This window comes from Equus asinus, chromosome X, assembly GCF_041296235.1.
Source record: "Equus asinus isolate D_3611 breed Donkey chromosome X, EquAss-T2T_v2, whole genome shotgun sequence".
Taxonomy (NCBI): Eukaryota; Metazoa; Chordata; class Mammalia; order Perissodactyla; family Equidae; genus Equus; species Equus asinus.
Genome location: NC_091820.1, coordinates 55,684,141 through 55,706,566, shown reverse-complemented (window position 1 = coordinate 55,706,566; position 22,426 = coordinate 55,684,141). Strand labels below are relative to the sequence as shown.

The 22,426-nt window shown below is 43.6% G+C and overlaps 1 protein-coding gene across 1 annotated transcript; it reads right to left on the bottom strand.

Annotated features, from left to right (window-relative positions):
* Window positions 1-566: 566 nt before the first annotated feature.
* IGBP1 (immunoglobulin binding protein 1) lies at window positions 567-22,189 on the bottom strand. The gene is made up of 7 exons (XM_044763269.2): window positions 22,017-22,189; window positions 21,460-21,872; window positions 20,803-21,096; window positions 11,602-11,797; window positions 9,690-9,769; window positions 8,856-8,968; window positions 567-1,057 (listed from the first exon to the last, which is right to left on the bottom strand). The coding sequence occupies exons 2-7, from the start codon at window positions 21,651-21,653 to the stop codon at window positions 912-914; spliced, it is 1,023 nt and encodes a 340-aa protein (XP_044619204.1). The 5' UTR covers window positions 21,654-21,872; window positions 22,017-22,189; the 3' UTR covers window positions 567-911.
* Window positions 22,190-22,426: the final 237 nt, after the last annotated feature.

Here is a 22,426-nt window from a genome sequence, read left to right as displayed (position 1 = left end):
CCCTTTTGAAGTCCCAAACCACCCATCCCCAACATCCTCCTTTGTCTTTAGCTGAAGATGGTATCTAAGGTGGTGGCTTTGGCCATTCTGGCAAGTTACTCAGTTTTCCTGAGTTTCTCCCATGTAGACGTGTTATTAAATTTCATTGTCTCCTGTTATTCTGTCTCATAACAATTTAATTCTGAGGCCAGCCAGAAGGACCTAGAGGGGAGAGGAATAGTTCTTCCTCCCCCACAGCGCCTTACCCGCTTCTCTCATTTCTCCTGGCCAAGGCATTAAGTCTAGGTAGACAGGGTTGTTATGGTCCATTCATGTACAGCTATAATTCCTAAAAATAGTGCTGTGTGGCAGGGAAAGTCCTGGCTTTTGTGCTCACCCCCGTAAAGCAGAGTGTTGAATTATTTCACAGTGCTGGGGTAGGAAGGAGAAAGCTCCAGCTGGTCTGGGCAGCGGTAATGTTGGGAAATTCACTGCCCAGACCAAAGGGAGATGACCAAGATCTCTCCATAAACCCAGGGACACACGGCTGACTTCCCCCCCACAAAAAAAAGAAGCTCATAGCCATATTTCTGCACAGGCTCATGTAATAGAATGGACGTTTATTATTTTTTAATGAGAATTCATACAGTCATTGATTATACAAAGCCATTTCTCAGTACTTTTCTTTCCACTTAAGAAAATGGAATACACCATGATGAGGATGATAATGCCAAAACAAGACTGCTGGCTCATCATCTAGGATACAAATACACATTTAATTCTTTGACACTTTATTGAATGAAAAGCATGATTAAGCATCTACGTTTTTGTTGTACACAGCTGAAGCAGGAGCCCAGGGAGGGGAAGACCACAGAGCCTTCCTTGGCAGGGAAGCTGGTGTGCCCCTATCATCCCATCTTGTTGTGGGACAACTAACCCATGTTCTGTCGGTTGCCATAGCCCCTAGGGTGGGTGTCCTTCCAGTCATCCCACTCCCGAGCTCTGTGGAGGGTTCCGTCATCATCCTCTTCCTCCTTTTGTTCCTGATCTTTCTGGTGCTGAGCTGCTCTTTTGAACTCTGACAAAGTGGAAAAGTGAGAAAGCCGGGGTGAGAAACTGAGGGAATGTCTGGGGCCTCAGCTCCACTCTGAGCACAACCACATAAAATGGGGACAAGGAATCTAGCTGCCCACCCTGGGGCCAGCAGAAGTGGGGACAGTACTTATATTCCTTAACAGATGACATGTCAAATAACAGGAAGAAAGGATGCTGAGTGGTTTTCACAAGAAGACAAAAACATGAAAGTTGTCCCTCAGAATGAATTCTATTTGAGAAAGAATTCTTGCTAAAATGGCCAACATCCCCACCCCAAACAAAAAACAAAAACAACCAACCAACCAACCAACCCACCCCGAGCAAAGCAAAAACACTAATGTAAAAAATATTTAGGATTCTATGATTTGTGATATGCCAGGGAGGTGGGACTACAGGTGACTTTTTCTCCTCCGTCCCTTTCCTTCATTATAGTTATACAATTTTCTGTGTGTGTAAAATTGGAAAACACGGGGCAGTGGAACTTACTGGAAAAGAATATCTGTGTTATTTTGTACGTGTTTGGAACAGGGTCTGAGGTCCAAATGGCATTTGTCATGCAGTGTACACCCAGAAGAAATTAAACCAACTGCTCTCTCTCTTTTGCATTAACTTTTTTCCTTTGCAAGGTAAAGGAGCGTTTCCTGGCTACCCTGAGTTTGCCCGTGAGAAGTATTCTCATTACTATGATGAAGAATGAAATACGTGGGGATCTGATCTAACAACTTGGGAGTCTTGTGTTCTCCTATTTTTTTAACCCTGTATTGTAAAATACAAGACACTAGAAATCACACAAAAATATATGTAACAAGTTTTTATAAGAAGGCTATACCTTCATAGCCTCCACTTGGGTCAAGAAATACATCTTGTACCCATCTCAAAAGCCTCTCCAGGAGCATCTTCCAAATCACTATACCACCTTTCATCGTAATAATTTCCTGGAGTTTATCATAGCTTTATTACCCAAGTGTGCACCCCTAGACACTAGGGCTGTCCATCTGTATGTTCATTTGTTGCTCAATGATTTTTAGTACAGAGTTCTGCAACCATCACCACAATCCAATTAAAAAAACTTCTATCACCCCAAGAAGGTCCCTCGTGCCCATTTACAGTTAACCCCCATTCCTTCTCTGCCTCCAGCCCTGGCAACCACGAATCCACCTTCTGTCTCTACAGATTTGCCTCTTCTGGACATTTCCTATAAACCGAACCAAGCAGTATGTGGTCTTTTGTGTCTGACTTCTTTCATTTAGCACAATGTTTTTAAGGTTAGTTTTGCCCATTTAAAAATATTTTGATATCTTTTGAATCTACATGTTCCTCTTCCCTCTCTCTCTTTCCTTACAAGTTATCTACTGAAGTAGCTGGGGCATTTGACCTGAGAGCTTCCCCAAATCTGGATTTTGCTGATTGCATAGTCATGATGTAGTCCAACTGTTCTTCCGTATTTCCGCAGACTGGCAAGCGGACACAGAGGCTGCATCTGACTCAGAGGTCATCTCTTCGGCATGATTCTAGGTGGTGCTGTGTTCTCTCGTCAGGTGACACATAACATCTGTGTCTCATGTGTGGTGATGCTAGCCGCTGTTGATGCTGAATGCCTAGATTCAATAATTTTCTAGGGCTTCCAGGAAGGTCATACCCTTAATTTTAACATTCTTTTTTATTAACTAGAATGCTTTTATAAAGAGAGGCTTCCTCTCATCTACTACTATTTAGTTACCCGGGAAAAAAACAAGATAAATACTCGATTCTTTTACTTTATGTACTACTTAAGATAATAAATTGGTTTGTTATCATCCTCTGAAATGGAACAATTCTTGTTTTTAAATATAATTATGTACTCATGGATTTAGACATATTTGATGGGCTTCAACCAACTGGAATGATTTCTAAAAATATATTCAAATGAACTTTTAAATTTTAGAATAGTTTTAGGTTTACAGAGAAATTGAGAAGATAGTATAGAGAGTTCCTATACATCCGTACCCAATTTCCCTGATTTTTAATATCTTACATTACTATGTGTTATGTGTCACAAGAAACGAGAAACGAACCAATACTGCTGTGTTACTAACAACTAAAGTACATACTTCATTTAGCCTAGGTTTGACCTAATGTCCTTTTTCGGTTCCAGGATCCCATCCAGAAGACCACATTACATTTAGTCCTGTCTCCTTAGTCCCCTCTTGGCTGTAACAATTTCTCAGACTTTCCTTGATTTTATGACCTGAACAGTTTTGAGGAGTACTCCTCAGGTATTTTGCAAAATGTCCCTCAATTTGGGGTTGCCTGATGCTTTTCTCATAGTTTGACTGGGGTTATGGGTCTTGGAGGAGAATACTGCAGAGGCGAAGGGCCCTTCTCTCCACATCAAATCAAGGCTACACAGCATCACCATGACTTACCGCTGCTGCTGTTTTACCCAGAATCACCCGACTAAGGCAGAGGTTTTGCCAGGTTCCCAGCTGTCAAGGCCCGCCTCCTGCACCCTCCACACCACAGTCTCTGGCGGAAAGTCACTAGACACAGCCCACACCTCAGGGGGGAGGAGCTATGCTCCCGCTCCTTGAGACAGGAGTACATACACAAATTATTTGGAATTTTTCTGTAGGGGAGATTTGTCTCTCCTCCCCCATTCATTTATTTAATCATTTCTTTCTATCACTAGAGACTCATGGGTATTTATCTTATTCTTGGTGTTATATTCAATACTGTTATTTTCCTGCTCAAATTCTTCCAGTTTTGGCCAGTGAGAGTTCTTTCAGCTGGCCTTTGTGTCCAATTAACATAGCTCAATTGTTTTTTCTTGAGTGCTTCTTTATTTTCTAGTACTACAAGACACTTCAGGCACATCTTATATATTCCCTGCCCCAGCTCTAGAATCAGCCATTTCTCTAAGGAGCCCTGGTTCCTTTAAGTGGAGAACGGTATTAGAAACCAAGATTTGGGCACTGGATGTGCTCACTGCTATTGGCAATTATCCTTTTTGAAGCCAAACTGTCTCTGACCAGTGGAAACATCTTCGAAGTGGCTTCTGAGTCTTTTTGATATGACCTTAGTAGTCTTTGAAGGCTTCTTCCCTACTTCTTATGACAAAATGTTCCAAGCTCACCTGGTACATTTCCTGCCCCACACTTAGAATTAGCTGTTTCTCTAAGACATCCTAATTTCCTTTAATGGGAACGGTATTTCAAGACCACAATCTGGATTACTAGGCGTGTTCACTACTACTGGGCTAGTCATTATTTCTAAGCCCTTTCACCCCTAAAGCAAAGGGGGGTGTGTGCGTGTGTTTACTTTTAAATAAAATTTCTCATTGAGTTCATATTCAGGACTACAGGGTCGTTTTATTTCTAACTTAAACTCTTGAATTACATCTGTATTCTTCCACACTAAAAGTCTTAGTTCTCAAAGACAGAGCATGACAGGATTCAAATGTCTTATAATTACTCACTTATACTATCTCGCATTACACACAGTCTTGGAATAACACTAATAGTGTCAGCAATATGATTATTGGTAGCAGTTTCTTTCTTGCATATGCTTTTCCCATTTCTCCATTTTGGAAAACAGTGGTGCTATATCGACGTTATCTGAACACGGAGCATATAGGCATTACATACTCTGCTCTCTCCCTTTTAACCCTCGTTTAGTCTTAGGTCTAAATAACTATATATTTAAGGCTTGCTACCAGTCCTTCTGTCAATGTCTCTCATCATTTTGGTTGTTTGAAGCTCGTTCTCTAGCAAATTCCTTAGGAAAGGATCATGGGAACAATATTTCCTGAGTTCCTGCATGTTGATAAATGGCTATATCCTTCATACTTAAAAGTCAGTTTTACCAGATATAATGTCCTTGGCTCATATTTTTTCCCCTTGAGAATCTTAAATACATGTTACTCCATTTTCTTCTGGCATAAAGTGTTGATGTCAAAAAGTTTGAGGGTGATCCAATTTTCTTTCCTTTATAAATCACCTGTGTTTGTCCAAATGTCCAAAGCATTTTTTTTCCTTTTCTTTAAAGTATAGTAATTTTATTAGAATGTGTCTTGTTGTTGGTCATTATTAGTCAAAATTCTCAGGTCCACAGTGTGCCTTCTCAAATCAAATCTTTTTTTTTGTTCCAGGAAAGTTTCCCTAACATTAATTTTTAGCTTTTATTCTTTTTCCTTGCTTTGGTTTTCTTCTTCAGATAATCCTATTATCCATATGCCAGGTCTTCTTTGCTATCTTTTATATTTGACACTTTTTTTTTTTAAAGACTGGCACCTGAGCTAACATCTGTTGCCAATCTTTTTTCTTCTTCTTCTTCTCCTTCTCCCTAAAGCCCCCCAGTACATAATTGTATGTTCTAATTGTAGGTCCTTCTGGTTGTGCCATGTGGGATGCGGCCTCAGCATGGCCTGATGAACAGTGCCACGTCCATGCCCAGGATCCAAACTTGGGAAACCCCGGGTCGCCGAGGTGGAGTGCGTGAAGTTAACCACTTGGCCATGTGGCCAGCCCCCATTTGTCACTGTTTCTTGAATCCTGTTTAAATTTCTTTTCGATTTAAAACATGTTCCTTTGTTACCTTATTAAGACGTTTTCTGTTGCGTTCACTCATCCTTTTCTTCTAGCTTAGCCTTCATTTCTGAAATGATTCTTTATTTTCCCCAAGTTGTCACACATTTCTGAGTTTTTCTAATCCTGCTTTATATCGTTCTTCCATGTCTTATATAATTTTCTTAATGTCTTCCAATTCATTTTTAAACAGTACATTTTAGATTTGTGTTTTTTGAGTGTCTCTGGAATGCTTTTGATTCTTTCTTTCCCTGTATAATCACTTTGTGTGGGATTTGACCTTGATAATTTTCTGTTCATTTTGTTCGCAGCTTTATTGAGATATACTTCACACGCCATAAAATGTATGCATCGAAAGCGTACAGTTCAGTGAGTTTTCGTATATTCAGAGCTGTGCAAACATCACCACTAGCTGTTGTTCATTCTTACGTGTACTAAGTTTTCCTGAACTTTTAGAAAGTAGTATGGTTCAGAGTGGCTTTTCTAACTTCACAGAGGCTCCCTCTCTGCCGTTTTTATGTATGTGAAAGAAATAGAATGACTTGCTTGATTAGAGTTCTTGGTTCTGGCTCTCTCCCACTTTTATCTGGACCTTCTCTTTCCTTCATCTTTATTGTCCCTGTTCTGCTCAATTTCATATGGAGTTTCCTTTGTATGTAACTTGTTTTTCTCTTGAGCTTTTAGGATTCCCTAATTCTCTTTAATTCTTGACATTTTAATTATAATACATCTGGGTGTGGGCATCTTTGGGTTTATCTTGTTTGGTGCTCTCTGTACCTGGATGTCTGTTCCGTTCCTTAGGTTAGGAAAGTTTTCAGCTGTTATTTCTTCAATTAGATTTTACACCTCTTTTCCTCTCTTTTCTCCTTCTGGGACACCTATAAAATGGATGTTGGTGTGCTTGATGTTGTCCCAGAGGTCCCTTAGAGTGTCCTGGTTCTTTTTCAGTCTTGTCTTTTCTGTTCAGTTTGGGTGGTTTCCTCTACTCTTTTGTCTAGCTCATTGATTCGTTCTTCTGCATCCTCTACTCTGCCACTGAGTCCCTCTAGTAAATTTTTCATTTTATTACTGTATTCTTCAGTTCTGACTCGTTCCTTTTTATATTTTCCAATTCTTTGTTGAAGTTCTCGGTGAATTCATCCATTCTTCTCCCAAGATCAGTGAGCATCCTTATGACTATTAGTTTGTACTCTTTATATAAGGTAGATTGTTTATCTGTTCCATTTGGTTCTTTTTCTGAGGATTTGTCCTGTTGCTTTATTTGGAACATATTCCTTTGTCTCCTCATTTTGCCTCTTTCTCTGTGCTTATATCTGTGTATTAGGTAGATAAGTTACATCTCCCGATCTTGGAGAGGTCGCCTTATGTAAGAGATGCCTTATGAGGCCCTGTCGTGTGCCTCCCTCTTGTCACTGGTTCCAAATGTTCCAGAAGTGTTCCCTGTGTGGGCTACGTGTGTCCTTCTGTTGTGGCAGGGTTGCTCCTGCTGCGGGTGCATGGGGAGGCTAAGGTGTCCCCCTGGCTGGCTGGTTGTAATGCTCAGCTGCATGTGGCTGCCATGATCCCTTCAGTCACTTTATCAGGTGTGGGGAGCCCCAGCACAGTTGGCTGCAAGGTCTAATAGCACATTCTTGCTGTAGTTTTCCTGTTAAGTGAGTAGGCCCCAATATGGCTGGTTGCTAGGCTCAGGGGCTTATAATTGCTGTAGGCCTCCAGCCTGTAAGGCTGTTGTCAGCTCTCTCAGGAGTGCAGTTGGGTGGGGACGGCCCCAAGCATATAAGCACCCAATTGTTTGACGTCCTATGTGGCTGTTTGAGAAGCCCAAGCATGCTGCAGCTGACAAGCCCCATCGCCCATAGGGCCACACACCCCATCAACACAGTCCTGCCCTGTGCACATGCCCCGACCCACTGGAGTGGACCTCCTTGCCCTGCTGCAGAGGTCCCACACACTCTGCCACCATAGGAGCGTTGTTCCTTTGTGCACGCCCCAACACCATTTATTAAAGAGACTTTCCTTGCTCCATTGAGTTCTTTGAGCTCTAGCTAGGGTGCTTGGAGTCTATCCTGTGCATGCATAGCTTAGGAGTGAGGTGGAGATTTGGGCAGGGTTTATATGGAGAATTAGGGCTCCTTCTCTGTGGTTCTCTCCTTTCTGGGATATCTTCTCTCACTTTTCACTTGCTATGGTCACCCTGAGCTCAGTTCTCTCATTCTTCAACAAATAAGACTGCAAGTTTCTATCCAAGTTTTACCTACCCTCACATCACAGCAACTGCAGCCTGCCTATAGGTGAAAAGCTATAAAAAACAGGAAACTCTTTCAAGTGACCACTCTTCTCTTTTCTGTGCTATAGTGGAAAGAGCACTGGAACTGGGAATTTGAAGGCCTAAATTAAAATCTCAGCCTGGCCACTTTCTAGCTATGTTAACTTTGGGTAAGTCAATTCTCAGACACCATCCTCATCTTAAAATAAGGATAAGAATGTCTGCTTCATGGGGTTGTTAAAGAGGATCAAATGAGATAATATACGAGATAAAGAAGTGAGGCTCAGAGGGGCTAGATGCTGTCCTATCTATTAAGTGGCAGGAGTAATTGGTTACCCCAGGTCTGTCCATCTTTTTCTGCTATACCGTATTGCTTCCATCTTTCTAACATCAACTCTTTCCACCTTTCCCTTCAGAAGATACCTCCAAGTACTTACTATGATCTAATTACCAAGTTGGGCACCAAGAATACAGGTCGTCAAAAGTCCCCGCCCTCAAGAAATTCCAAGTACCATTTCCTTTTAAATGTTGAATTCTCTCCAGTCTATGTCTGATTTTTTTGGTTCCTCTCTAGTGCCTTCTGGTAGGTTGTTTTGTTATACTTTGTAAATTGTTATCTGTAGGAAGGGTTGGCCTGATACAACCTACTCTGCTATTATCATAAGCAGAACTGCTATCCATGGATTTTTGGTTTTACCATCTAGCTGCTCAGGCTGTTTTTATGCCATGATATTTGGAGAGATTCAGAAACTATGCTGATGCTGCCCCCATCCTCCCAGTATCATCTGCTATTTATTTTAATAATAAATAAAATACTGCCTAGAATCTTTCTATTACTCAGAATCTTTGTCCAGATTACTTCTGCTCCTAAAAGGCAATGATACTTGGTCTGAATTTAATTGCTGGGAGTAAGGAACCAGTAGTCTAAGTACTTTCCCCGTCCCCCTTCATACCTGGTGTTGTCTGGGCTATTCCCCGATCTGGTAATGCTCCGTATCTCCGATGCTGCTCATACCAGTCATTTACCGTCATAGTTGCCAGACTTGGATAACCAGCTCCAAATACTCTGCAAGAATCACACTGCATTTAGAAAACTAAACATAAATAGCACTATTAAAAAGCCTCTTCTGTTTAGTGACAAAGCCTGTGTCTGTTTCATCCTTGCTCCCCTACCCAGCTATGTTCCACGGAGTTGGGCAAATTCCTGTGAGGACATGTAAAAAGAAGCATCCAGGAAAGGGCATTAAAGTCAAGGGCTTTCATGAGAAGATAAATAGCCCAGGATCATCTCCCAAGAAGCAAACCCAGAGGCCAATGCCCCACAGAGCAGTGATGATCCTGTGGAAGGGGTATTTACAATCGGTAGGTCTAAAAGGTACACAGAGGGAGGAGACTCTCCCATGACCCTATGGAAAAGCATCACAAGAACTCAGAATTAAATCCTAGAAGAAGCAAACATGTCCTTTTGAGAACTGTAGTCAAAGGCAATAACAGGAAACAATTTTAAAGGATACAATTCTTCATTAGATTCCTTTTTTCTTTCTCTTTATTTTTGTTGGTTTTCTTTGGAGCCTATTTTTAAGCTCAAGTTTGTGAGAGAAATCTCTGACGAAGACAGACATAGAGGAAGTATTACAAGAGATTAATATCCCTTTGATGAAAGAACAGCTCCCTCGAGTGAAGCCGTGGCCTTTTAACAACGCCCATTCCGTCCCTTCCTCATCCACTACTACGGAACCATAAAACCAGGGGGCCTGCAAGGCAACCCACTTTTTAGAATTACCTACTTGGCTTGGGTTACGTTCCGAGTGAGAATGAAGGGTTTCATTGGAGGCCTGTCCTGAAGAGATGAATGGGAAGTTGATGCCTAAAAAGGAAATTAATCATCAGAAGTGCATTTGCCATTTTGCCCACCCCATATATGGGCAGGCTTTTAAGTCTTCAGGTGCTTGAAAAGTCCTGGATTCAAAATTCACTCACTTCCTATTTATCAATCTCTAAGATAGAGCAGCAGAATACTAATGGTGGAGGCTGCTTAGCTCTTCCCGAGGAGGCCCAAGTACCTTACTGAAAAAGGAGGAAGAGAAGCTCTCCCAGGAATCATCTCACTACAAGTAAAACATTACATGGCTTTAAAATGCCCCCCTCCAGAGAAGGAGATTCCAAGGCCTTCTTCTATGTTCCATCTAAATCCCCTGAGCTGAATTTGAAGCCCCTTTCCTCAGCCTGGCCTTCAGGGCTAAAGTTGAATTATTATTACTTTTTTTTTTTTTTTAAGATTTTATTTTTCCTTTTTCTCCCAAAGCCCCTCGGTACATACTTGTGTATTTCCAGTTGTGGGTCCTTCTAGTTGTGGCATGTGGGACGCCGCCCCAGCATGACCCGATCAGCGGTGCCATGTCTGTACCCAGGATTCGAACCGGTGAAACCCTGGGCCGCTGAAGCAGAGCACGCGAACTTAACCACTTGGCCATGGGGCCGGCCCCAAAAGTTGAATGATTAAGACACCTCTTCTGGGGCTGGCCCGGTGGCACAGTGCTTAAGTTCACACATTCCGCTTCGGCAGCCCCAGGTTCGCTGGTTCAGATCCCGCGTGTGGACATGGCACCGCTTGGCAAGCCATGCTGTGGCAGGCGTCCCACATATAAAGTGGAGGACGACGGGCACAGATGTTAGCTCAAGGCCAGGCTTCTTCAGCAAAAAGAGGTGGATTGGTGGCAGATGTTAGCTCAGGGCTAATCTTCCTCAAAAAAAAGGGACAGGGGAGGACTCAGAAGAGTCTCAAAATGCTTGAAAACCCCTCATCTAGATATGCTCAAGGGGCCTTCTGACCTTAGACTACTAACCAATCATTCATTCTTTGATCCTTTAACATGAAGAACTAAGCTGATGTTACCCAGAGGCAAAAGCTCCTGGGCTAATTAGTACCAATCAAATTGGGAAGAGGTTTCTCTGAGGTCTTAAATAAATGTCTGTGACCAGCTGATAAATTCAACTCAATTCACATTGTATCCTGAACCCAAAGGTAAGGAGCAGCAGAGCCTAATCTTCTGAAGCAGCAGCTCCAAAACAGGGTGATGATCTTCAAAGACAGCCAAAGCTGTGTCAGACCAGGTTTTCTTTATCAGTATACGCAACATTTTGTGCACGGAGATGTCCTTGCCGTGTCTCATACGTGAGTGATCTAAAGGTGTGAGTGCAACACTGTGTAAGGTTAAATTCGGATTCCTACCCCAGCCTAAACATGGTCCATTTGTCGTTTTATCTTCTTTCTACCTTTTCTCTCTCTCCTCTAGTTCCACTTTTCTTCTCTGCTCCCATCCCGTTCCTCTTCCCCTTTATTACAGTCAAGCACAGATTTTAAAGGCATACCTCCCTATGCATTCCTCAAGCAGTCAGGACCTCCCACAGCCAAAACCAATTTTTACTTCAGAGAAGTCGCCCTCCCCTGTGGCATGTCACAAAATTACAAATGACTAGAAGTGCGTTACAGGTTCGGAAGCACTGGGGAACATCACTATAGGCTGGAGAGAAAGCTACCCTAGTGCACCTTCAGCCTTCCTCCACTAATCTTAATAAGAACAACGATTTTATGGAGACTTAAAAGGATTTTAATTTGATTTTAATTTTAACTCTCCTGCAGAACATCCAAATCTCTGACAGTAGCTTTTTGAACTATCTAGGCAGTGATGGGCTTACCTCTTTTGAAGAGTCTTTTTCTTTCAGGATCTTTATCTCCTGATCAATGCTCTCAATCTCTTCTAAACTGATACCAATCCACCTTCGAAGGTGAAGGAGGTAATATTCACGAACACGTTCATCATCTCCTTGACCACTTTCCACAGCAGATTTCAGCGTAGACAACCTATGCTCCACCTCCTTCTTCTGCTTGTATCTGTTCCACAGAAAAGCATTACCCATGAACTTAAAGATAAAGAGGCATTCCTTCAAATGAGGGCCACAGTAAGATCTTACCTTTGCAAATGACCAGGCAGTAAGTATGCTGATTTCCACTTTGGCAAAAATACAGATTCTACACCCTAGAACTTGCCACCAAGGCAGTTCTCTCAAGACTACAAAGCAAGGGGTCAGCAGGGGCTAAGAAACACATTCTGAAGCCAGAAAAACATAAAAGGAAGCTGATCTGAGCACCTCGCCCCATTATCTTTAGAGATGGGAGTGCCTTAGTCATGTTATCACTTCAACCCTTATAGGTTGGGTGCTCAGTATCACATACTATCCATTTAGGAATTACAGCTTCAAAGAATCAGAGAATCTTAGGGGTCATTCACTTGCCATTGATGCAGGAATTCCTTGTGAAACAGCTAAAAAATGGTCATCTCTTCTTTTCTTCTGGACAAAATGTTCCCAGCTCTTCTGACTCATCCTAATATAATTTAAAGAGTTATAACCATCCTGCCTGCCTTTTTCAGGATGCATTCTATGTCATCCATCATTCATTTGAAAGATATTTACTGAGTACCTATTGCATGACAGGCACTGTTCTCAGTGCTGGAGACACGGCAGTGTATACAAGAAAGCCCTTGCTCTCCTGAAGCTTTCATTCTAGTGGGAGAAGCAAAAGAAATAGATGATGAGTCAGGTGGTGATAAGTGCTAAGAAGCAGCAAAAGGCAAGGTAAGTGGATAGAGTGATGGCGCAAAAGGGTGCTATGAGATACAAGGTGATCAGCAAGAGGTGACATTTGGGCAAAGACTTCAAGGAAATAAGGAAGCAAGTCATGCCAATATCTTGAACCGTGTTCTGAGGGGGGAAAGCAAATACGAAGGTCCTGGGGTGAGAGAGTGCCTGGCTTGACATGTTTGAGAAATAGCAAGGAGGTCAGTGTGACTGACATGGAGTAAAGAAGAATGATAGGAAATGAGGTCCAGGAGATAGCCAGAGCCATAATTTATAGAACCCTGGAGGCCATAAGACCCAAAATATCAAATGCCATATTTTGAGTGAGACAGGAAAGCCACTGGAGGCTTTTGAATAGAATACATGACGTGAATAGGCTGACATGAAAACTTGTTTTCATATGGGCCACTCTGGCTGCTGTGTGGACCGTAGACTGTGAGGGCTGGGAGGCAAGGTGGAAGCTGGGAAACCAATCAAAAGGATATTGCCACAAGCCAGGTGAGAGATGGTGACTTGAAATAGGGAGATGGTGAGATGTGGATGTACTTAAAATATAAAAGACAGAAGCTGCTAATTTATTGGATGTAAGAGCTTGAGGGAAAGAGAGGAGCCAAGAAAAAATGCCACGATTCCCAAGAGAAGTGTCTTGAAATATCTGCATCTGGAACTCCACTCTGGACGTCCAGAATCAGATGTCCCTCTGCAGGTGTTCGCCCAAACCTGAAGTTCTTAACCTGAGGTCCATGGGCAGAGTTTGGAGCCAGGTGTGTGTGTGAGGGGGTGGTCGTTGAAATCCCTGAAATTTTATACAGAATTCCACATGGATGCTTTTTTTTTTTTTTTTTTTTCTGCTGGGAAGAGGTTTCATAGTTTTTATCAAATTATCAACAAGGTCCGTGACCTGCAAAAAGTCAAGAACCACTGCTCTGGAAACATTCTTTATTACAAAAACTTTTAGGCTCCTCTGCTCCTTTTACACAACAAGCGGGTACTTTATATAATGTTACAAACAGCTGTCACAGTATCATCATAGGTAGCATTCTGAGTAAAACACTACAAAGGCTAATTCCCAGTTCATGGAGGCTACTCCAGATATCACTTGGCAACATTTAATTCTAGTCCAACTCCTATCCCCACCCTCTTTCCTGGATGTACCTAAGTCAGGAAAAAAACTTACTAGGGTCTCAGAATGCATATAATCCAGGGTAAATTCTGGGTTAGTCTACTGGTCCTTTGAGGTTCTTGCACTTCCTTTCCCGTTCCCCGCAAGCGTCTGGTCTCACTGCACTCTCTGGTCTTCCCGTCTTCTCTACTTCTTTACTCCTATGACTTTGCTCCTTGTCATCTTTAGGACTTTTAGCTCCTCAACTCCTGTTTTAAAACCTTTTGGTTGGGGCCGGCCCCGTGGCCGAGTGGTTAAGTTCATGCGCTCCACTTCAGCAGCCCAGGGTTTGGTCAGTTCAAATCCCGGGCGCGGACATGGCACCGCTCATCAGGCCATGCTGAGGTGGCGTCCCACATGCCACAACTAGAAGGACCCACAACTAAAACATACAACTAGGTACTGGGGGGCATTGGGGAGAAAAAGGAAAAAAATAAAATCTCAAAAAAAGATTAATAAAACCTTTTTGTCTTAGCAGAAGAAACTTTTCTTCTTCTGAGAGCTTACTTGGACTCCAATAAGTAATAAACAGATAAAATCTGCTTCGGTTAAGTCAAAGGAGGGCTCCCAACATCTCCCTTAGGCACTGCGGTAGAATCTTAGGGCTGCAATGAACAGATTAAAACCCACTGTCCTAGACTTTCATCACTGTTTTCGATTTCCAGTGGTGAGCCACTATGTGGAAACACTCCCTATCACCCTATGATCCCCAATGCCTGTCACCCTGCTGACTCTGGGCAACTCCCACCATTCCCTTTTTCTGTTCCCAAACTGCTGAAGAGAACTAACAAATTACAAATCTGTGTCAAATGAGTCAACTACAAATTCATACTAGCAAACTTGGCCTGAGTGATCACTCTTGCTCAGTTATCCTTTTGTCCATCTTTTGTGGATTCCAGGCCACAATCACACTCACCAGATGACCAGCCAATGAAGAATTCAATTTTCTTCTTTACCTTAAAATCTCTGTAGCTTCACCTTTCCCCCTTTCCTCTTGTCTTGAAGGAGCTAGTGCTGTCTTCAGCAAGGCAATGTCTTTACCATTCCACTTTTGCTATTGATCCTGCCCCCACCCACAATCTTCCAGGCCTCGCTCTCCCAATCGTCTTCCCTGTCATTAGCAGTTACAATTTTTCAGTCTACTGGTGCCTTTCCCCTATCCTGGAAACACCTTCCCTCAATCTATGTTCTATCTTTTCAAATAACCACTATTTTCTCTTCTGTGCTCTAGTGGAAACAGCACTAGAACTGGGAATTTGAAGACCTTCATCAAATCCTAGCCCGGTCACTTACTAGCTATGTAACTTTGGACAAGTCAATTCTCAGGGCTCATTTCCTTATCTCTAAAATGGGGATAATGATATCTGCTCTATGGGGTTAAGAGGATCAAATGGAGGGGCTGGCCTGGTGGTACAGCGGTTAAGTGCGCACGTTCCGCTTCTCTGTGGCCCGGGTTCGCCGGTTCGGATCCCGGGTGCGGACATGGCACCGCTTGGCAAGCCATGCTGTGGTAGGTGTCCCACATGTAAAGTAGAGGAAGATGGGCATGGATGTTAGCTCAGGGCCAGTCTTCCTCAGCAAAAAGAGGAGGATTGGCAGCAGTTAGCTCAGGGCTAATCTTCCTCAAAAAAAAAAAAAAAAAACAAGAAAAAGAAAAAAAAAGAGGACCAAATGGAACAATACACATGAAAGTGCTCTGTAAGCAGCAACATGATACAAATATTGTTAGGTGATGAGAAAATCGAGGCTAGGAGGGGTTAGATGATGCCCTATCTATTGAGTAGTAGTAATCGGATTGGTCATCCCAGGTCTGTCTGACTCCCAAGTCCAGGCTTTTTCTGCTACATTATATGGCTTCCGTCTTTCTGACGTCCACTCTATCTGCCCCTCCCAAAGACACTGCAAGCACATACTATGATTCAGTTACCAGGTTGGGCACCAAAGATACAATGATACAATTAGAATACTAAGTACACAATTAGTCAGGGTCTCTAACCTTTAGGAGTTCCAAGTCTAGAGAATGACAGAGAGCTATGCTGTGAAAAGTAACATAATCTAAGTGCTACAGTATCTGGGAGGGAAGATAGGTAGGAGGAGCTTCGAAGAGGACATGACATTTGCTCTCTTACTTCCCCAGGCTTCTGTAAGTACTTCTACCTGTATCTTGTTGAGTCTCTTACCTAGAATTGCTCTTTCCTTCCTCCTCCTTGTCCCTTAACTTGCCCCAATGGTTTTTCCTTGGGTTTTTCCTCTCTACATGTGTTTTCTTGGCAAACTATCCACACCCACCAAGGCTCCTAAATTTTAGGAGCTAGCCACAAAACAGCCTCACAAGTTTTAGTTACACATTTCCATGATCTACGGACATGGCTGTCCAGTTGTCACCTTAGGACTTTAATTCAGTAAATCTAAAACTAGACTCACCACTTATCCAGCTTCTACTTTTCTATTTCTGTCGAAAGAATGCAGATGTAGGGGGCTGGCTCCGCGGCCGAGCGGTTAAGTTCGCGCACTCTGCTGCGGTGGCCCAGGGTTCGGATCCTGGGTGCGGACATGGCACTGCTCGTCAGGCCACTTTGAGGTGGCGTCCCACATCCCACAACTAGAAGGACGTGCAACTAAGATATACAACTGTGTACGGGGGGGTTTGGGGAGATAAAAGCAGGAAAAAAAAAGATTGGCAGCAGTTGTTAGCCCAGGTGCCAATCTTTGGGGGGAAAAAAAAGGAAGATTGGCAACAGTTGTTAGCCCAGGTGCCAATCTTAAAAAAAAAAGAAAGAATGCAGATACAGTTAATCAACCAGACTTACAGTCACTCCTCAAAGATGGGAATTAAGAGTAGAGAAGATATGTGAAGAAACAGGTTTTGAGAAAGAGAGGACGTAACATTTAGGTGTTTTATGCAGGATGGCCTCGGTATGTAAAATCGTGGGAGGGAGGACTTACAGAAAGTAAATAAGGATTTGAACAATTTATTTTCTAATCATATAAGTGCTTCTTGCAAAAGTAATACCTCTGACAGTTGTAACTTCATTTTTCTCACTCCTTCCTAGTTGAAGTAGTATTATAACACGTTAGCTTGTCTTTCTGCCTCTCTCTTCCCCATCAATATTCTATACACATCACTTCCTTCTGCAGACCTCTGACCATACTGCTCGTAGCGTCTGCCAAACCAGACTATGCCCCATTCCCTGTGCATACCTCAAACTACCCTGCCTTGGGCTTCTGCTCACGTTGTTTCTCCTGCTGGTCAACAATATTTCTTGAGCACCTTCTGTATGTCAGGCCTGTGCTAGGCATACCACAGTGGACAAGAAAGAAATGACTCCTGCCCTCATGGAGTACACATTCTAGCAGGCAAGAAAGACAAAGCCCAGAAAGACAGATAAATGAACAGTATTCCACGCAAAGAGAAAATGTACAAAGACTCTGTAGAAGGAAGGAGCTGGCTCTGTTCAAAGAACTGAAAGGCGGCCATTCTGGCTGGAGTCTAGTGAAAAAGGGGAGTATGATACATGATGAGATTGAAGAGAGGCATGAGCCAGAGATCCCACAGGGCCTTATAGTTAGTGGTTTGGCTATTTCAGGTGAGAGATGCTAGTGGCCTAGACTAAAGTATGACAGTAAAGAAAGAGAGAAACAGAATGACATAAAATACATTGTGTAGCCCGAATTGACAGGCCTTGCTGATGGACTGGCTGTGGAGATCCTGCAGGCAGGAAGTGAAGTGAACTCCTGGGTTTCTGGCTGAAACACCTGGGTGAATGGTGGTGCACTTACTGAGACGGTGAAGACTTGGATTTAGGGGTGCAACTAGGGAGCCAAAAAGCCAAGGGTTCAATTAGGGCATGTTAAGGTTGAGATGTCTGTGAAACATCCATGTAGGGTTTTGAAAGTATGAGCCTGAAGGTCAGGAGAGGTCCGGGTTAGTGATATAAACGTGGGAGCCATTAGCAAAAAGACAATTTTGACACCTCATCTGCCAGGCATTTAAAAAAAAGTTCAAAGATCAAGATTTCTAGCCAAAGAAATAAGATCAAAACAATAAGATAACTTTTTCTGTTTGCTCAATTGGATTTTCTAAGTGTTACCTTCCAAGACCAGCGCAGCAGGACATACTCTGAAACTTTGTTATTGTGGAAAGCAATATTGTTACCATCAAGAATCCAAAAATACTCAAACCCTTTGATCTAGTCACTGGTCCTTCTAGAATCCATCCTAGGGAAAGAGTTACAGATTCCATTAAAGGTGTCTGCTCGGATTATTACTTAGCATGGCAAAAACAAAGAAACAAAAATAACCCAGAATTAGTTTAAGTACCTGACAATAAAAGATTAATTTAAATAAGTATGGTACAAATATAGGATGGAATATTATGTAACCCTTAAATATCATGGTTTCAAAACACATGGGGAAATGCTCACATAGAATATTAGGCTAAAAAAAAGAGATAAAAACTAAATTTCAGTGTTACTCCAAATTTATTAACTAAAATAACTATGTATCTGGAAGGAAATACGTCAGGAAGTTAACACAGATCATCTCTGAGTGCTAGGATTAAGGCTTATTGTTAATTTAAAAAATATTCTGTTTTTCCAACTTTCTACAATGAGTATTATTACCTTTACATTGGAAGATGTGTAATTTCTATTTTCAGAATAGAAATTTACATCCTTCAAGGCTCATCTCAAGTGTCATTACGTTCTGAAACCGTTTCCTCACCCCTCCAACCAGACGCGATCACTGCCTGGTCTTTCTCCACAACACTGTTTGTATCTCTATGGCATTTACAGTTTCCCTTTTTTTTTTGGTATATTATAATTATTTGGATACCAAACTCACTGTTTAAACTACCTGTTATATGCCAGTGGGTTGCCCTCACCTTCTTACAAAGGACATGATGCTGAACTCCACTTCATATCAGTCTACCCCCATTTCCTCAAAAATCATTCACTGTCACTCACTAGCCCCTCACCACACTTATTAATTCTTTACAGCCCTCACCACCTGAAATTACATTACTATTTACTAGCTTATTGTTGGTCTCCTCCACCAAAATAAAAGCTCCATGAGGGCATGGGCTTGGCCGGTTCTCCATTACCTAGAACAGTTCCTGGCACACAAGAAAGGCTCAATAAACATTTGTTAAATGAATGAATCAATATTCAGCTCTCCAGACCAGGCCTCTCCTCTGAGCTTCACACTGACACCTCTACCTGGATGTCTCCTAAGCACCTTAAACGCAACATGTCTCAATAAGGAATTCATACTCTTCCCTGATTTGTTGTTCTTCCTCTAGTCCCCATCTTAATGAGTTCCACAGCCATCCACCTAAGTCAGAAACATGACATCTTCCTTGCTGCTTCCTTCTACCCCACCTCCCACCACCAGTTGATCGCCAGGTTTTCTGCAGGTTCAACCCTCCTAAATAAATATATGCCTCCTATCCCTTCTGCCACTGCCTTAGTGAGGCCTCACCACCTCTATGACTTAACTGGATCTAATCTTCCCCCCTCATTGCTTCCTAACTGCAGCCAGAGTATGCTGGTTAAAACGCAAATACGACCATCTACTCTTTAAAGAAAAAAACTCCAGTGGGTCCCAATCACCAAGCAAAGCTTAAGCTCTTTAGCATGGCCTAATAGCAGGCAACACTTATAGAATATTTACTATGTGCCAGATACTGTGCTAGCTGTTTTATGTGCTTTATCTTATTTGCTTCTTAACCCTATGAGACAGGTACCATTATTACTTAGATTTCACATATGAGGAAACCTGAGGCTCAGACAGGTTAAATAAGTTACCCAAAGTCCAATGGTTTAAAAGAAAGCTGGATCTCAAACCCCGGTCTGACTCCACAACCTGTACTCAGCTACAGAGATATAACAATAGCTGACTTCGAGTGCTTACTGCATCAGACACTGTGCTAAGTGCTTTTTATGTATTTCTCTTTTAATCTTCAAAACTACTTTAAGAGGAAGGGCCTATTACTATACAATTTTAAAGCTGGGGAAATTAAGGCACTGAGAGATTAAGCAACTTATCCAAAGTCAGAGTGTTAAATGGTGGAACTGGGATTGAAACCCCTTCCCAAGTTCTTAGCAACAAGGTTGTTCCTTCACATTCCTCACACCGCAGGCTCTCCTCGGTCTGGCCCCTACGACACTCTTCAGCATCATTCCTTCCCCCTGTCCACCACCTCCTTTGTGTTCTAGCATCACCTAATTGCTTACAGTTGCTCCCCACCCACACATCCCCACTCCAGCACTGTGTTCTTTAACGCCCCTGTAGCTTTACTAACACTATTATCTCTGCTGGCTACTGCCCTCCTTTCCTCTTCCTCTAGATAATCTTCCTATTTATCCTTAAACAACTCATCACAGTAGTCACGTCTTCCAGGCAGCCTCTGCTCTCTCCTGCTCCCTCTTTGGTCAGGCGCCCCTCCTGTCTGCTCTCACAGGAGAGCCCTCTGTAACACATCACTTTATATCAATACTGTTTCTATGCCTCTTTTCCTCATCAGACAGAGACCACCCATACTCATACAAACACCCATACTCAGTTTGTATCCCCAGTGCCTAGCACGGTTCCTACTGTGAGCACTCATTAAATGTTTTTTTTTTTTTTTTTAACTAAGAGGGTAAGCAACTTGTTCAAGGTCACACAATGAAGCTGTGCCAGGACCAAGATTAGTTGAGGATGTTACACACCTGATCCAGAACCGTTAGAACAAAGCTTCTCAATCAATGGACCACAAATGGACTAGACCTACAAGATATTATGCCCTTCAGAGATATTCACCCCACGGTACCATATGAATATTGCTATGCTGTGAGGTGGGGAAGACTGGGAAACGCTATGCTAAACTACATTGCTGCTGTTGGCAACCATAAGGTAGTAGGGGTCTGACCGTTAGGTGACCATCTCGACAAAGGCAGAGGCTTCTTGAAAAACTCAGGAGAGTCTGCTGTCACCAGGGCCTATGCTCAATAAGAACCAAAAGAGTGACATACACCATTGTTTCCCCCAGTAAAAAAACCATGCCCCCCCAATACACTGCCATTGGGCAGTCCTCAAATTATCAGCTATTGACCCACCTCTCTATTTTAGCCTGTCTTTGAGACGCCATAGCAACGAGGTTAGGATAGGCCATGGAGCAATTAGCAGTATTATTTTCAGCTGAGTTGTTCTTGTTTCTGGGCAGCTCAAACTCTGCCACGTGATAGTACTGGCACTGAGTTAAGTAGTTTAAAAAGTGTTCTCGAGCCCACTGCAAATGTTCTAGACGCTTGCTGGGGTTGACTTGTTTCATGGCGAGTGCTCCTTGAAATGCTGGCACCATCAGGTACTTCAGGTCGGTGGAAGCAATCTCTTCCAAATCGTCATTTCGGCTGGAAAGAGCAAACAGGAGGCTGTGAAGCCCGGCTGGGCATTCAAACTGTGCCCCTTGCTTCCTGGGGGAGGGAAGGGCTAGGGTGGGAGTGGAGCAAACGGGGCCAGGGGAACAGCGGCCGGTTTTCTTCAATGAAAGTGGCTGAGCGCTCACACCCAGCGCCTATGCACACAGCTGACACTAGGGAGCAGAGTCGTGGCATATCAATTACCGCGGAATATAAACAATGTACACAAGATCGCAGGGGGAGGTGGGAATGGAAAATTCCTAGTCCTAGTTTCCTCCACCCAGGCTCAAGGGCTCCACCCTTGGTAACCGTTATTAGCTTCGTTCTCAGCTCTTATTACCCTCTCCCCCATACCTGAACAAGTCAAGCTGCGACAACATTTCGGCAGCCTTCTCAAGCAGATCCAGTCCCTTGAACACCTTATCTTGGATTAGCCGGGAACCGGTGGGTTCAGTAGCTACTTCCACTTCCTCCAGAAGCTGCCTGCTGCTTTCAAACAGCTCGGGGAGCCGTGGCAGCAATAACTCGTCTTCTGCTGCAGCCATCATGGGGGAGGGAAGAAACCGGAAGACCTCACTTCCGGGGGCAACGGCAACTTTGGTAAAGAACTCGGCGAGAACAAACGAAACCGGAAAGGGCGCCGCATTGGTCCAGTTGCTCCGTTGTTACCAAAACGTCAAAGAACTTCCGGAAGCAGCTGTGTGCCGCCCCGGCGACCGTTTCCATAGATGCATTTTACCAGGCTGCCTATTGCAAGCAGTAGGCATCTGTGAAAGGCAACCAACCAACCAAAACCTGAGGCGCTATTTTACGGTTTGCTCCTCGTCGCCGACACGGACTGGGAAGTTCCCTGGGCTCGGAGGCCCGGGGGCCGAGGCTGCATTCAGAGCGAGGGCGGGCGCGCAACTTACCTCGGGAGGAGCGCCCTAGGGCCGCCGGGGGCTCCGGCCGCCGCGCCGCTCCCTCGCTCCGTACGTCTGGGCGCGCGAGCGCCAGGAGCGCCCCCCTCCGGCTTCCGTCCCCCCACCAGCTAGAGCTCCGCGCTCCTCCCAGCCAATCCTCGCCCGCCCTCTTCCCCCCGACGTCACCCCTCCCACTCCCGGCCCCACGCCCTGTCCTCTCGGCCTGGGGCTCTCTGGAGCCCCTCACTTGGTAACCTGCAACTCCAGTGAGTTCACCCCACAGCCAGCTTGCTTTCTAAAGTGACTTCTTCTGTGAAACCTTCCTTGACGCCCCCCTCTCTCCCCGCCATGTCGCAGAAAGTTTTCATTTTCTGTGTATTTCCAGCAGAGCACCGACCACACTGTATTACAGCTAGTGA